The sequence below is a fragment of the Chiloscyllium plagiosum genome, unplaced genomic scaffold (assembly GCF_037043375.1).
Source record: "Chiloscyllium plagiosum isolate Xiang-an unplaced genomic scaffold, Cpla_swu_hap1 HiC_scaffold_6, whole genome shotgun sequence".
NCBI classification, from domain to species: domain Eukaryota; kingdom Metazoa; phylum Chordata; class Chondrichthyes; order Orectolobiformes; family Hemiscylliidae; genus Chiloscyllium; species Chiloscyllium plagiosum.
The window spans coordinates 81743031-81758147 of record NW_028270144.1 but is presented as its reverse complement, the minus strand read 5'-3'; the positions used below and the strand labels follow the sequence as shown (position 1 = coordinate 81758147).

Sequence of the window (15117 nt, the reverse complement as noted above, 5' to 3'; positions counted from 1 at the left end):
ACTCATTTTACCATTCTATCCACATAACCTTTAGTAAACAAAAATATGCTCAGCAGTTGGGCATTAGAAAAGACAATGAACATTTCGAAGCAAAGCAATCTCTTTCTCATTCTCCCAAACTCTAATATGGGCCCATTCTGCTATATCTCATCTCTAAAACAATCCTCTTATCTAAGAGGGAGTAAGGGTAAAAGTGAATACGCATTTCAAGAAGTGCTAAAGTGTTAGAATAGGAATTTGAGCCACAAAATAAGAAAAGTTGGACGAGGTACATTCAGGGGACATAGATGTCTATGAGGAGATAAAGAATAAATAATACAACATTTGAGATAAAAGCCATTACAGGAGGACAGCTAAAAGGCTGGACAAATACCTCTTTGTGGAATGCTGACAGAAACCACTTCTTTTGCCATCAGTTTTGAATCCCAAGCTGCTTTGCTCTTAGTGTATGAACTAACTGCATAAGAGTCTTGTTCTTCACGTGAAATATTAAACTTCTTGGCAGTATTCTCAGCACAGTTACCCTGTGGCAAATTTAAGATTCATGGAAAATGATCCCATTAACCATAAGGAGAAAGTAGTAGTTGTAATTGTAACAACAACAACAACATTTATAAACAAAAAAGCTAATTTTTCCCCAAAGCTCCGTAACTGGTCTTCTCCCATTATTGCTTCTGCTCTGTAAAAGCCTCTTCACACTTTACCTAACATTATCAGTCTTAGAAAGAACACATTAAGCTCATCAGTTACTCTGCATGTATTTCTAAAAAAAATTCTTAAGAATGCTGAGAATTCCTTTTAAATAAACATATCTCAAGTTATAAACACAAAGTAGTAAGCCCAAAAATCACAAAGGTGGCAATTGCCAGTCAATTTAAACACCCTTCACAATCTGAAATAAATAATGTTTCCATACAACTTACCATTGCAAACCTCAGATGATATTTAGTTCATTCTTTATACATCAGATGATATTCAATTCTGGTTCAATTTCTAATGCATAAGTAGTCCCAATGAACTGTAAAGTATCAAGTTTATAGAAAGAATAAACACTTGCCATGTGAATTTTGTTGTAGACATCGGTTAACCCATCCTTTACAATCAGGTCTTCCAACTTGACACCTCCATAAGCTGGTGCTTCCCTGCCCATCACATATGGAACATTGGACATGCTCTCCATCCCACCAGCAACCATTACCTCCTGAGGTGTAAGGAAATAAAATACTATTTTTATATTTAATGAAGTATAAAACATGAACAGCAAATTCACAAGTAAGAAAGAAAAAGTGCCCTTCACCTTACTTTAACTATATACTCTTCCCAATGAGCTTTCAAATATGTGGCTGTAACATGTCATGTGGAATTACATAGGGTATACAAAACATAAACAGACCATTTTGCTCAAGCCGTTTTTGTCTGCATCAGTATTGCACTGGTTCCTTCAATCTTTGACTTTTTAAAATCTATCAAACCCTGTATTTCTTTCTGCCTCATATGCTTCTTCTTAAATGCATTGACAATATACAGTTCGACCATTCTCTGTGGCAGCAAGTTCCACTTATCATCATCCTTCCAATAATGTTTCTTCAGAACTCCCTTTTGGATTTCTTGGTGAATATCTTATGCAGATGACCTTTGGTTATGCGCTGCCCCACAAATGGAAATATTTTCTCTGCTACCTACTTTATCAAAAGCTTTGATAATTTTAAAGTTATAAAATCAGATGACTCCTCCTTTTTGAAAATAAAAGCAGCCCAGTCTGTTCAACTTATCCAGACAGTTGAACCATACGCAAAGATGACCACATAACCATTGTCCATTGTCATAAAAACCCAACTGGCTCACTAACATCTTTCAGGGAAGAAAACTGGCCATCCCTACTCCACATTGTGTGCAACAGCATTCAGACTATGTTAGTTTCTCTGCTTCTGGGTCAGAAAGCTCAGGATCAAGATCCACCTGCAACAGCAATGTCTCACACAAGTCTGAACAGATTGATTCAAAACACCTACCTAGTCTGTCCTGTGATTCCACACCTACTACAATTTGGCTGACTCTTCGCTGTCTTCTGAGCTTTTTTACAATCTATTAACCTGGTTTGCATATTACAAATAACCTTCTCTATTAACACCCACTGAAGCAGCCCAATATGGGGAATTCCGTATGGTTGGAGCTGATATATGGGTACTAACATGCATAGCACACATGCCAGGCAATAATAATCTCCAACATGACAGAACATGACCTTTACATTTACAGTATTACCACTGCTCACCATCAATATCAACCTCACCACAGACCAGAGACCTATCTGGACCTGCCATATAGTTACAGTGGCATCAAGGGAAACCTGCAGGGAGTAACACACCATCTGACTTCTGAAAGTCAATCCACCAACTACAGGGTATAAGTCAAGTAAGGGTGTGACGAAATACTCTCCAATCACCTGGATTAATGTACTTCAGCAATAAACAAGAAGCTAGACATTATCAAGATCAAAACAGTCCACTCAATCAGTACCCCATCCATCACCAGAAACAGCGATTTCCTTTATCATGGACGCACATGAACAGAGAAATGTTCTATGAGCAAAACACAGTACAGCAAATTGCCAAGGCTCCTTCAGCAAAACTTTCTAAGCCCAAATCCTCCACCTCTAAAAAGAACAAGGGATGTAGAAGTATGGGAACAGCACCTTCCACAGGTTCCCTTCCAAGCTACTCTCCATCTGACTTGGAATTATAGCACCATTCCTTCAAAGCTGCTGGATCAAAATCCTAGAACTCACTTCCAAACAGCACAGCAAGCGTACCTACCTGCAGCCATTCATAAAGGTGGCACACCACCACATTTTAAAGAGCAATTAGGGATGAGTAGAAATGCTGGCATTGTCAGTGATTCCCCACTTCCCATGAATGAATAATAATTTTGAGTATTATATGTTGTTAATAATGTTTTGATATTCCTCAACTTTTACTTCTCCACTGGTTCATTTGAGGAACCCACTTCTCGTTGGGACTTGTATTTACTGGGTCAGAAAGACTCCTAAACAAATGGTGGAAACTTCAAACCCTTATCCCCTAGAAAGAACAAAGAAAACTACAGCACAGGAACAGGCCCTTCTGCACCCCCCATGCCTGCACAGATGCAGATCTTCTATCGAAACCTGTCACCTATTTTCTAAGGATCTGTATCCCTCTGCTCCTTGCCCATTCATATATCTATCTAGATAGATCTTTAAACATGCTATAGTGCCCACCATGCTATAGTGCATTCCAGGCACCCACCACCCTTTGCATAAAAGAACTTTCCATGCATATCTCCTTTAAACTTTTTCCCTCTCACCTTGAACTCGTGGCCCCTAGTAATTGAGTCCCCCACTCTGGGAGAAAGCTTTTTGCGATCTATCCTGTTTAAACCTCTCACAATTTTGTAGACCCCAATCAGGACCCTCCTCAAACTCTGTCTTTTTAATGAAAATAATCCTAATCTACTCAACCTCTCTTCATAGCTTGCGCCCTCCATACCAGGCAACATCCTGGTGAACCTCCCCTGCACCCTTTCCAAAGCATCCACACCCTTTTGGTAATGTGGTGACCAGAACTGTACGCAGTATTCTAAATGTGACCAAACCCAAGTCGTATACAACTGTAATATGACTTGCCAACTCTTGTACTCAGTACCCCGTCCTATGAAGGAAAATATGCCGTATGCCTTCATGACCACTCTAATCGATCTGCGTTGCCACTTTCAGGGTATAACAGACCTGAAACACCCAGATCTCTGTGTACATCAATTTTTCCCAGGGCTTTTCCATTTACCGTATAGTTCGCTCTTGAATCAGACCTTTCAAAATGCATCACCCCGCATTTGCCCAAATTGAACTCCATCTGCCATTTCTCTACCCAGTTCGCCAATCTATCCATATTCTACTGCATTCTCTTGACAGACCCTTCACTATCTGCTACTCCACTAATCTTAGTGTCACCTGCAAATTTGCTAATCAGACCACTTATACCTTCTTCCAGATCATTTGTGTATATCACAAAACTTGGCTCTTTTTTCCAACTAATATCAGGATAGTCTAAAATCCCACAACCATTATTCTACGATTTATGCTGGATTCCCTAATTTGTCTGTATATTTCTTGCCCCGTATCTCATCAGCAGCTTGTAGCCAAGATCTACTGGACTATTGATAATTTGCTATCTTATCTTATTCCATGCGGATTTTGTTTCTGTCTTGCAAATAGCAGTGACCTTTATTTCTAGTGACATTTCATTATCCCGAGGGAGTGCAGCTTTTCTCACTATCTTTCCTAAGCAATATAAACTGCAATGTTTATTTTGAGTCCTGTCTTTCCTATCTCCCCATCAATAAACTTTTACAAGCTTTTCAACTTGGAAACAAGTAGATTAAGAACAATTAGAGTCATAGAGATGTACAGCATGGAAACAGACCCTTCGGTCCAACCTGTCCATGCCGACCAGATATCCCAAGCCAATCTAGTCCCACCTGCCAGCACCCAGCCCATATCCTTACAAACCCTTCCTATTCATATACCCATCCAAATGCCTCTTAAATGTTGCAATTGTACCAGCCTCCACCACTTCCTCTGGCAGCTCATTCCATACACGTACCACCCTCTGCGTGAAAACGTTGCCCCGTAGGTCTCTTTTATATCTTTCCCCTCTCACCCTAAACTTATGCCCCCTAATTCTGGACTCCCTGACCCAGGGAAAAGACTTTTGCCTATTTGTCCTATCCATGCCCCTCATAATTTTGTAAACCTCTATAAGGTCACCCCTCAGCCTCCAACGCTCCAAGGAAAACAGCCCCAGCCTGTTCAGCCTCTCCCTATAGCTCAAATCCTTCAATCCTGGCAACATACTTGTAAATCTTTTCTGAACCCTTTCAAGTTTCACAACATCTTTCCGATAGGAAGGAGACCAGAATTGCACGCGATATTCCAATAGTGGCCTAACCAATGTCCTGTACAGCTGCAACATGACCTCCCAACTCCTGTACTCAATACTCTGACGAATAAAGGAAAGCATATCAAACGCCTTCTTCACTATCCTTTCTGCGACTCCACTTTCAAGGAGCTATGAACCTGTACTCCAGGGTTTCTTTGTTCAGCAACACTCCCTAGGACCTTACCATTAAGGTATGTAAGTCCTGCTAAGATTTGCTTTCCCAAAATGCAGCACCTCACATTTATCTGAATTAAACTCCATCTGCCCCACTTCTCAGCCCATTGGCCCATCTGATCAAGATCCTGTTGTAATCTTCGCTGTCCACTACACCTCCAATTTTGGTGTCATCTGCAAACTTACGTCTCTGTGACAAAACCAGATTAACCATATTGCAATCAGAAAACAACAAATAAATTCACACATCTTCACTAAACAAAAATACCTGATGCCCACACATAAGACATTGTGCTGCCAGCATGATTGATTTCATTCCAGAGGCACAAACTTTGTTGACAGTTGTTGCAGGTGTAGAGACTGGCAAGCCTAAATCAAGAGAAATAAATGTTCAAACAATCAAAACTCATCCAGAACTTTTAGAATTATGTCATTTTCTAAAACTTAAGACAGTTATAGCCAGTGTTTCATTTATAACACAATACAAAATCTGCTCTATATTTTTATTCTACGCAGATATATGAGCTATATACTACCTGCACCAAGGGCAGATTGTCTAGCAGGAGCTTGGCCTTCCCCAGCCTGTAAAACATTGCCCATGTACACTTCATTCACTTCCTCTGGAGGAATCCCTGTCAATTAAACCAATATATTAATCCTCTGCATCAGATTTTGCTGCACACAAATAATCAACTAACTTAAATATTTATACAAAATAAACTGCAGTAACTTTAATTCATATCTCTGCAGACCAAATGATAGGAAGAATTCAATCAGTTAAATATGTATTCTAACATTTTAAATGTTTGAACTCTTCCGATCATCTGGTCTACAGAGATATGAATTAATGTTATTGCAGTAGACAAACAGTCCAAATGTACTTTATTAGATGAATGAGATTCTGATTCATCTCACGATTCTTTTTGTTATTCAAATGTAGAAAGGTCAAGTGGAAGCCAAACATACAAAGATGAGAGAAAAACATTAGATGAATCATTTCCAACAACTCTCTGGTACTCCAATTCTACAAATCAGTACTTATATTCTGTAGAATAAAGCAATGTTTTATGCACTTGCTCACCTTTAAAACAAAATGGATAGGTGTACTTTTAAAACGAAACAACACATAGGCACCAGGGTCACACCATACGAACACTTAAAAAGCCACATGGGTACTGAAGTGATATTGAACTGACCCAATGTAATTAATTTATATCGTATATTCATTAACCAAAAATTTGTTGAAAATCAGTACAAGGTTTCTCCAAATGTCAGCATAATGTTGCTTTTGCCAAGAAATTATTAAAGGTTTTATACATGTTTCTTGTTATGCTTAGTATGTCTTGGGGTTCTGTTACAATTTGTAAAATAAACAAGGTCACCAACAGATATCATGAACACACATTAGGTAAAGAATTTCAGAAATAGCAATGAAAAAATCCTATTCAGCTCGCAAACAACTTGTTTTCTCTTGCACAACGTGACCTTGCCAAAATCCTCTGCCTTTTTGCTTGAATAAAAAGTGACACGCTTTAAAAAATTATTCAGAGTCTGCAATCATACCAGATAGTGATCTACAGCAAGGAATATTTAGTAACTCCTCAAATCCACAAACCTGGAAAAAGGTTGCAAGTTATTTTGAAAGGGGTTTTTTTTGTAAAATGTCATAGAACAAGTTGCAAGTTGGCATTGCAATTCTGTAAAGTTACATCAGCAATTATCAGGATTGAGCTTTAATACCACTCTCTTAGCACATCTTTTCATCCTTTACACATGTAGTCAATAATCAGAAAAAAAGTGAAAAGTTGGCCTTTACAGGACGTCCTGATAACAAAAGGAGGGTCATCAAACCTCTAACCTTGTAGAGGAGCTAACAGCCTCATTTAACTTGAGATGAATAATGGATCGTTGATCAAGGAATAGAAACTAATTGATAAGTTGAAACGAATTGCTTAATGTGTCCATCATGAAGCTAATTTCTTCTAGTCTCTGAAAATGTAATTTCTAGACCAGCTTTCCTTTAGTCTAGTAAGAATCTAATAAGGTGATAACAGACCTGCCAGACTCCAGGATAACAATAAGCCAGCCTCAAGCCCAAGTAAAGTTCCTCAAAACATTACTGCTCTGGGAAAAATAAAATCGTGGAAATCAGACTTACTGTATCATCATTAATTATGAAGAAATTTTGTTACACCCCATGGACCTTAACAATTTGGACTTCAACAATAATATAAATTAATATCCATATTTTTGCTAAGTTATTCTTAAGTGTAAACTTTTTAAAATCCTCCTTGGACAGAATATTATTTGTGTTGCATCAATCATCCCAAAGGTTTGAATGAACGGATAAATCACGTTTTTTGATTTAACCTTGAAGAGAATTTGTCGTGAATCACTTAAATGTTGGACTTCACTGAAGATTTGGTGGAAATCTGCGACAGCCTGTTCCAAAAAATACTTTTAAATCTGTCCATGGACAGATGATAAAAATAACAGTTTAATTCATCTCTAACAAACTAATACTTATTACATTTAACACATTTTTTAAAAAACAATACATTTAAAATTTGTTCTTCCAGTTTGTCATTATTTTATCTTAGCAATTTACTTCAACGAATATATTTTCAGTTTTACTTAGTAGCATTATTTTATGAAAAAAGTAACTAAAGCTAAGGAAATGTTTTTACATCAGCGAAGAACAGAAAATACACTCATACCTGCTCGTTCAATGGCAGTTCTTATCGAAATTGAACCAAGCTGTGTGGCCGTTAATGAGGAAAGACATCCTTTAAATGAACCAACAGGGGTTCTGGCGGCACTTGCAATGACCACTTCCTATTGTTCAAAAATATTAAATTCTGACATTAAAATGGATGCTTGTTTGTAACTAAAATTCTAAATGAGATAGACTTTAATTATGTATATTAGAAAGTACTTTATTAATATCAGAAATTTACATTGAATATGAATAATGCATTAAATCTAATTTTTCTTGCTTTCCAAAATCTTTGATCAAGTACCATATAAAAAAAGTAGCCAAATGTGCAACTCAGTGCCTTTAAGACAACAGTATATTGGGGAAAGGGAACCTATTCAGAGTAGAAGATAATGGACATCAATTTAGAATTTGGAATAAAAATACAATTTCTAAGTTTGCAGATGCTGTCAAATGGCAAGAGGTAGAGGTAGACAACACTGGAAACTGGATTAAATTACAAGACATTAATACACTTGCAGAACAGGTATATAATTGGCCTCTAGCAAACTTTTCTACTACAGCTGCAACACTGGCATCTGTACAACAATGTAAAAAAAATCACTCAGCAGTAACCTTCCTGCAAGATATGGGACAATGCAAATTAGTGAGTCAGTCTACTTTCAGCCATTATCTAAGTGATGGAAGTTTTGTCAACAGTACCCTTGAAGGTGAAGTTACAGATAGACACGGTAACAAAGGCGGGTTTGCAATCTAGAGTGATAGCAACAGTGCACTGAGTACAGGTCGTTCTGCTATAAAGCACATTTCATTAACACAAATGCACTATAATTTGAAGTGGAGACATTGTTTCTAAAGCACAAACTTTTAAAACGTGTATTGGCTATAACACGATTACATCGCCAACACTAAGTATTTTCAAAAGCATCATTTCTCTATAACACAAGGTTGCACAAGAATACAAATATCACATTATAGAAGAACTATCTGTACAGGAGTTGAGATGTTACATGCAGTCATTGTTTTAGGCCACTTTTGGAATACTGTGTTCAATTTTAGTCTCACTGCTATAGGAAAGATATTGTTAAACTTGACAGGGTGCAGAAAAGATTAACAAGGATGTTGCTGGGGTTGCAGGCTTTCAGCTATAGGGAGACATTCAATAAGTTGGGGCGATTTTATAGAGGTTTATAGAATCATGAGGGGCATGGATAGGGCGAATAGACAAAAAATCCAAAACTAGCAGGCATGGGTTAAGGTGAGAGGGGAAGATTTAAAAGGGACCTAAGGCGCACTTTTTTCACGCAGAGTGTGGTGCTTATATGGAATGAGCTGCCAGAGGAAGTGGTGGAGGCAGGTACAATTACAACATTTAAAAGGCACCTGGATGGGCATATGAATAGGAAGTGTTGAGAGAAACAAGTGGCTAAATGCTGACAAATGGAACTATTTTAATTTAGGATATCTGGTCAGCATAATGAGTTGGACTGAAGGGTCTGTTTCTGTGATGTATACCTTTATGACTAAGTGACCTACTCAGCAATAAGCTGTTCAATAATACTCTGCCAGAACCACTCAGCTTCTGATCGCACTACTGCCTAAATCCAAACATTGACAAAAGAGCGGAATTCAAAAGGCAATGTGAGACCTACTCCCTTGACATCAAGACAGCACGGAAAGAGCATGATATCAAGGAGCCCTAGCAAGTCTGAAGACTAAAAGTCTAAACTGAAGTCAGTTGGAACCAAGAGAAAACTCTCCACCTGTTGGAGTTGCACCTAACAGGAAGGGAGATTGTTATGCCTGTTCGGAGACCAATCTTCAGTTCCACATCACTGCAGTGGACCCTCTCAGTACAGTCCTGGCTAAAATAATCCTCAGCCACTTCATTAATGATTCACTCCATCTTTAGATTAGATATGGGGATCCTCGTTCCAGAACACAAATGTTTATAACTCCAAAGGCACTGATAAGTCTGTGCCCACCTACACCTAACCTTCTCTCTGGACAATCATTGGCATTAAGATTGTCGAATCCCAACCAACAACATCCTAAGTGTGACAATTCAGTTGAAATTCAACTAGACCAAACATATAAATTGTGGCTACAAAAGCAGGTCAAAGGCTGGAAATTCTGATGCAAGTAACTCACCTCCCGACTCCACAAAATCTATCAACATTTTATAAGACACAAGTCAGATGACTGAAACATTCTCTGCTTGATAGGATCAAAGCAAATCCATCAAACCTCATCCAGGACCATAAAATTGGCAACCTATCCACCACATTAAAAATCCATCCCTTCCAACAATGACACACAATGACAGCAGTGTGTACCATCTAGAAAATGTAAGCCACCAACTCAACAATTCTTTTACAGCAGTGCCTGCCAAACAAACTATTCCCTTCATCAGGAATGGCTTATGCTAGATACACCAATTGTTCCTGCTCCTCAGATACTGCCTGACCTGCTGTGCTTTTTCAGCACCACTCCAATCTTGACTCTAATCTCCAGAATCTGCAGTACCCACATCTCCCTAAACAAACCATTCCTCCTAGAAGATTGAGGCCATTGGATGGATGGATACATCACCACCTGTGTGTTCCTCATCCAGTCCAGATTAGGGTGATTTGGAACTATAACTACTATATGTTCACTGTTGCTGGGTGAAAATTCTGAAAAATCTTTCTAACAGCACTATACATGTACCTACCTACACCAGATAGACTACAACAGTGGTCTCAGTGAAAATGGCTCACTACCACCTTCTCAAGGACAGTTATAGATGGGCAGCAAATACTTTCCACACTACTGATGTTATATCCAATGAATAAAAATCGCCATTCCACAGCTCTGCATCCTCAGTCTCCAAATACCTCACACAAACAAAACCCAATTCTGCAATCTCCCACTCTTCCATTCTTTACAGTTCCTCTCCTGAGCCACCATTCCTTCATCTCTACCTCTTTCTCCACCAGGCTACAATTCCCCACTCTCCCTCCCCTAGCCGTCACCTTGACCTCAACTTGCATTTCCCTACTGCCCTTCTCTTCCATTCTTGAGCTGCCATTCCCTAATCTCGCTCTTCGTCTCCCAAACTGGCATTCCTTAGTCTCCCTCTCTTCCTCCTCCAAACTGCCAAGCTCAAAACTCATTCTCCCTACACCAAGCTGCATTATCCAAATCTCCCTTTTTGAAAGTCGACTGCCTCAATTGTCTATTCTCAATTCTCTCAACAGTGTCTGTTGTTTTTCTCCTTGGTCCTCGTCTCCTCTCCACCCAAATATCATTCACGAGCCTCACATTTTGTCCCACCAACCACCAATGCCCAGTCTACCTCTCTATTCATTCACCTACCAGGCCCCCATTCTCTCTTCCTCATTTCCCCTCTCTCCAAACCACCCCTACCCCACCAAAATTCAACTTAGATTCCCTAGTCTTCTATTCCTCCAATCCAGTACCAACTCTTTGCAATTTCTTATTTCCAAGTTCCAAACTAAGAGGTTGGTTGTGGTTCAAGTATCAACACTGAAGAATATTGATTCCAAGTTCCAAAGAAAAGACACAGCATGATCCAGCACAAATTTAAATGCAGTATGACACCAGTGACTCTTGAAAAGAGTTAATTGTTACAGCACCTTACAGTGTCTACTTGTCATGTAGATGTTCAATTTCAAAAAATTCAATTGTTCATCTGGAGAAAGAATTCAGGAATCCATCAATTTTTGAGGGTTGGGAACTTGCGGTGTAATAAAATGCAATTCTCAGCTCTTGAGATTGCAGAGTTCATTAACCAACAGTCATTGCAACAGACCCCTGATCTCAGACTGAAGCAATAAGTTAATCTCAGATAGTGGCTTTTGCATCTCAATGGACACTTGTAAAGGAACATCCACTTCTTTCAACTGTTGCCTCCTCACAACTGTGTTTCATACTTTGAACTGTAAACAGATCTAGTGCAGTTCAAATGGTTCATACGTGCAAATATATTTGCAAAGTCTCTCTGATTTCAAGGTCCAAGTTCTGTCTGTCATAATGCAAGTTATTTGGGACTGTCAACACACTTCCATTTTGGCTGTCAGTTTGTGAACATTTAATTTTAAATGGTGGCCTACAGTGTATATTTCTGGTAAATTTAATCTATAAAACTCATGGGCACAAACAAAACTAATCATGACAAGTTCTAAAATACACCATACTTACATTTAATGCAGGTCCAGATGAATATTCTCTATGCTTACATTTTGCAAGCTGGAATAAAACACATTCAAGAAAACAAGGTGAAAGTGACATGACATACTAGTATAATAAGAACAGTACAGCAACATCAAATAACATTCATGTATTCTATCAAAGAAAAAGTTAATTTTAGTCTTACAATTTAAAATATGCCAATTATATTTTTTGAATGACTAAGGGAGCCAGATGGCCAGCTCTTGTGTGTTATTCAGTCTGGTGGATTGACAGTATCTCAAAGTTCAAAAGATTACACGGTTATTTATATTTAGTCTACCTCTGCAATTGGTGACCATTACCAGCTTAACCTTTTGAGTATGAGGACAGATTTCAAAATCAAGTTAAACATGTAACTTCTTTGCTTAATCCAAAATCATTATCAAGTTTTGAAAAATAGTCTGACAACTGCTTCTAAATATATATTTTTTTCTGATTAGTCAATATCAAATTAGGCCATAGAACTTTTGCCTGTCAGCATGTGGATTTGTGTTCAGAACTAAAAATTGTTACTCTCATTTATAAAATAGTTTGAAGAATTTTTAGAAAAGTAAACACCAAACAATATATTTGATGCCAATTATGAAAATATTTGGTATCAAAAAGATTAGTGCATTCTCATGCTGAGAAAGTAAAAACAGCTCGATGCTAGCAACTTCAGAATGAATATTAACAAAGGAATGAGTTCAAATCCCAAAATTGTAAGTGCAAAATAAAACAAGAGATTAGAAAACACTTGTTTGGCACGTGGAAAGACAAATATTTCTGATTATTGACCTGCCTGCTCAATTCCATGGGTTATTACTTCACCATGTTTAGTCAGATATTTGGACTCTGTGATCTACATTGCAAAGTAATATGACCTCTGTTCCAGACATAAACCTAAACCTCATTTATAATATGTCAAAAACTTCACATCACATGCTTTTCCCAAGGTTTCACATACGAGATGCAATTTGCACACATTAACTTCTGCAAACAGTTAGAGTTTATTAAAGCTTGTACGAGCGAGGTGACCCCTCTGACACTTTTTGCTGATCATGTGAAGTAGATGCCCATTCCCACAACATATGTGGAAAATTATAAGCAAAAAATCAGTGCATGTCAAAGCATCAATTACATAATATTTGCCATGAATTGGGTAAAATATGACAAAGAACATACAATGTCGAAAACAAATCAAAAACAATATGTCTTAACATGTCTTTGGATAAATTAAACAACATTGATAGAAAAGCAAAAATTATTTGCCTCTCACAGCATCCTTACGTTTCCATTTTCAGACATTTCTTTCTGTAAAGTTCAGTGACATTGGCAGTATTAATATAACAGCTGCACTGCAAAGGTTTGTTTTTTACATTTTTAGTCAGTTACTCTTCCGTGTCATATTTTAAAGGTAAACTGTTACTTTGTCCCCAACTAAACCCCTCAGCATGGAATTATCCAAAAGAATTCTGAAACAACTGGGAGATGATAGACTGATGGAAGTCTCTCCAAAGTGACAGGCTTCCTCGTGTCAAAAATAGTTTGTGGAAAGATGATAGTGAAGTCAGGAGGTAACTGCATGTCAGAACATTTTTCTACTGGGCGGTGGGGATCCCCAGTGGAGGGCTCTCTATGCAGGAGTTCTCCACCTTTCTCTCGGAGATCTGGGTGGAGGGTGCTTCACACAGCAGTCCCCTGCAACCACTGATTGCGGTGGTTCATGGACTCCCAGTGTGCTGTGGAAGCCGTGGACCATGTATATAATGGGTGTGGGTGCTTGCACTCCCTTTTTGATTTTCTTAAAAATCTTCTCCTCTGTTTTTGGTTGCACTTCAGCCCCACGCTCCTGATCTTTGGGCACCCGGTGCAGAGGATAGATCAGACCGCCTTGTGGGTCTGCTCCTGAGCCCAGCCAAACTGGCCATAAACAGATCCAAGCAGCGGGCCGTGGAGGGGGTCGTTAGGGCCAATTGCCTCTTCCAGGGTTATGTTCAAGCCTAGGTGCCCTTGAAGAAAGAGCACGTGGTGCCCACCAACTGTTCAGGGATTGGAGTGTTTTATTTCCCCCTCCAACTCTATTTTGAGGGGGAATCCCTGCCCTCCCTCCCCTTCACTATATTTTGATCACGCAGCATTACCCTTTGATGAGAAGGGCACTGCTGGTCAGTGGCCACTCTGGTGTTTCCTTCCTTCCTGTTGGTGGAACATAAATAAAGATATACGCACTTGTTCTTCACTGTGTCCTACACCTGCACACACACACAACATGGGTGCTGGAGTAAAATAAGCACTACCGCTGTTAGGCAGGTGCTGTGGGGGAAATGAAATTTAAAAAAAACAGAACATGTTTCTTGCGATTCCTTGACGTTTTATTTTTAAGAGTGAGAAGCTGATCAGCCACCATCCACCGACACTGATTTAAACGTTTGCAGGTATTTTTTGTTTTTCAACTCGACGAAACTCCTCTCCAGGTCTCGATATGGTGTGCCCATTCCCTCCCGCCTCAGAGTGACACGCCAATGTTGTTGTGTTGAGACCCCCCCCCACCCCCGGGGTTCCCTGTGATGTCCACACTGACAGGCCTTGCACCAAAACGCAGTGTCTTAGAGCTCAACGTGGGACTGGACACCCCCCAATCTCCCGTCCACTGACCTACAGCCCTCACCGCGATCGCCCCCCTCCCTTACACAACCCGCCTCTGATTCCTCACCAGCAGCCGGAGCACGACGTCGCCCCGCTGAAGCCGCCCGTTGGCCGCCAGCACGAAACGAACCACCCCCGCCATCACACAAACGACCACCTTCACCTTGAGCAGGACCACCGACCCAATCAGAGGCGAGCTGCCTCGCCGCCCAATCACGGCCAGCTTTAATGGGAGGTGGGGCCGCGAGCGGTGGCGGGAGCAAGGTCTCCTGGGAATTGTAGTCCTGGAGGGACAGGGTCAACACAAGGTGAATAAAAGCAAAATAATGCAGGTTCTGGAGGATCGAAATAAAAAGAGTGCTGGAGAGACCCAGCAGGTCTGGTAGCTGA

At 39.6% G+C, this 15117-nt stretch overlaps 1 protein-coding gene across 1 annotated transcript in view; it reads right to left on the bottom strand.

Moving 5' to 3' along the window:
- acat1 (acetyl-CoA acetyltransferase 1) overlaps positions 1-14901 on the bottom strand; it is a 33557-nt gene extending 18656 nt beyond the window's left edge. Inside the window, exons 1-7 of the mRNA XM_043691845.2 lie at positions 14795-14901; positions 12070-12117; positions 7868-7985; positions 5687-5782; positions 5419-5519; positions 1058-1201; positions 374-524 (exon numbers count right to left, since the gene is read on the bottom strand). Coding sequence (XP_043547780.1) covers positions 374-524; positions 1058-1201; positions 5419-5519; positions 5687-5782; positions 7868-7985; positions 12070-12117; positions 14795-14869 — 733 coding nt within the window. The 5' untranslated portion in view covers positions 14870-14901. The remainder of the gene's footprint in view (positions 1-373; positions 525-1057; positions 1202-5418; positions 5520-5686; positions 5783-7867; positions 7986-12069; positions 12118-14794) is intronic.
- Between the last annotated feature and the right edge of the window lie 216 nt (positions 14902-15117).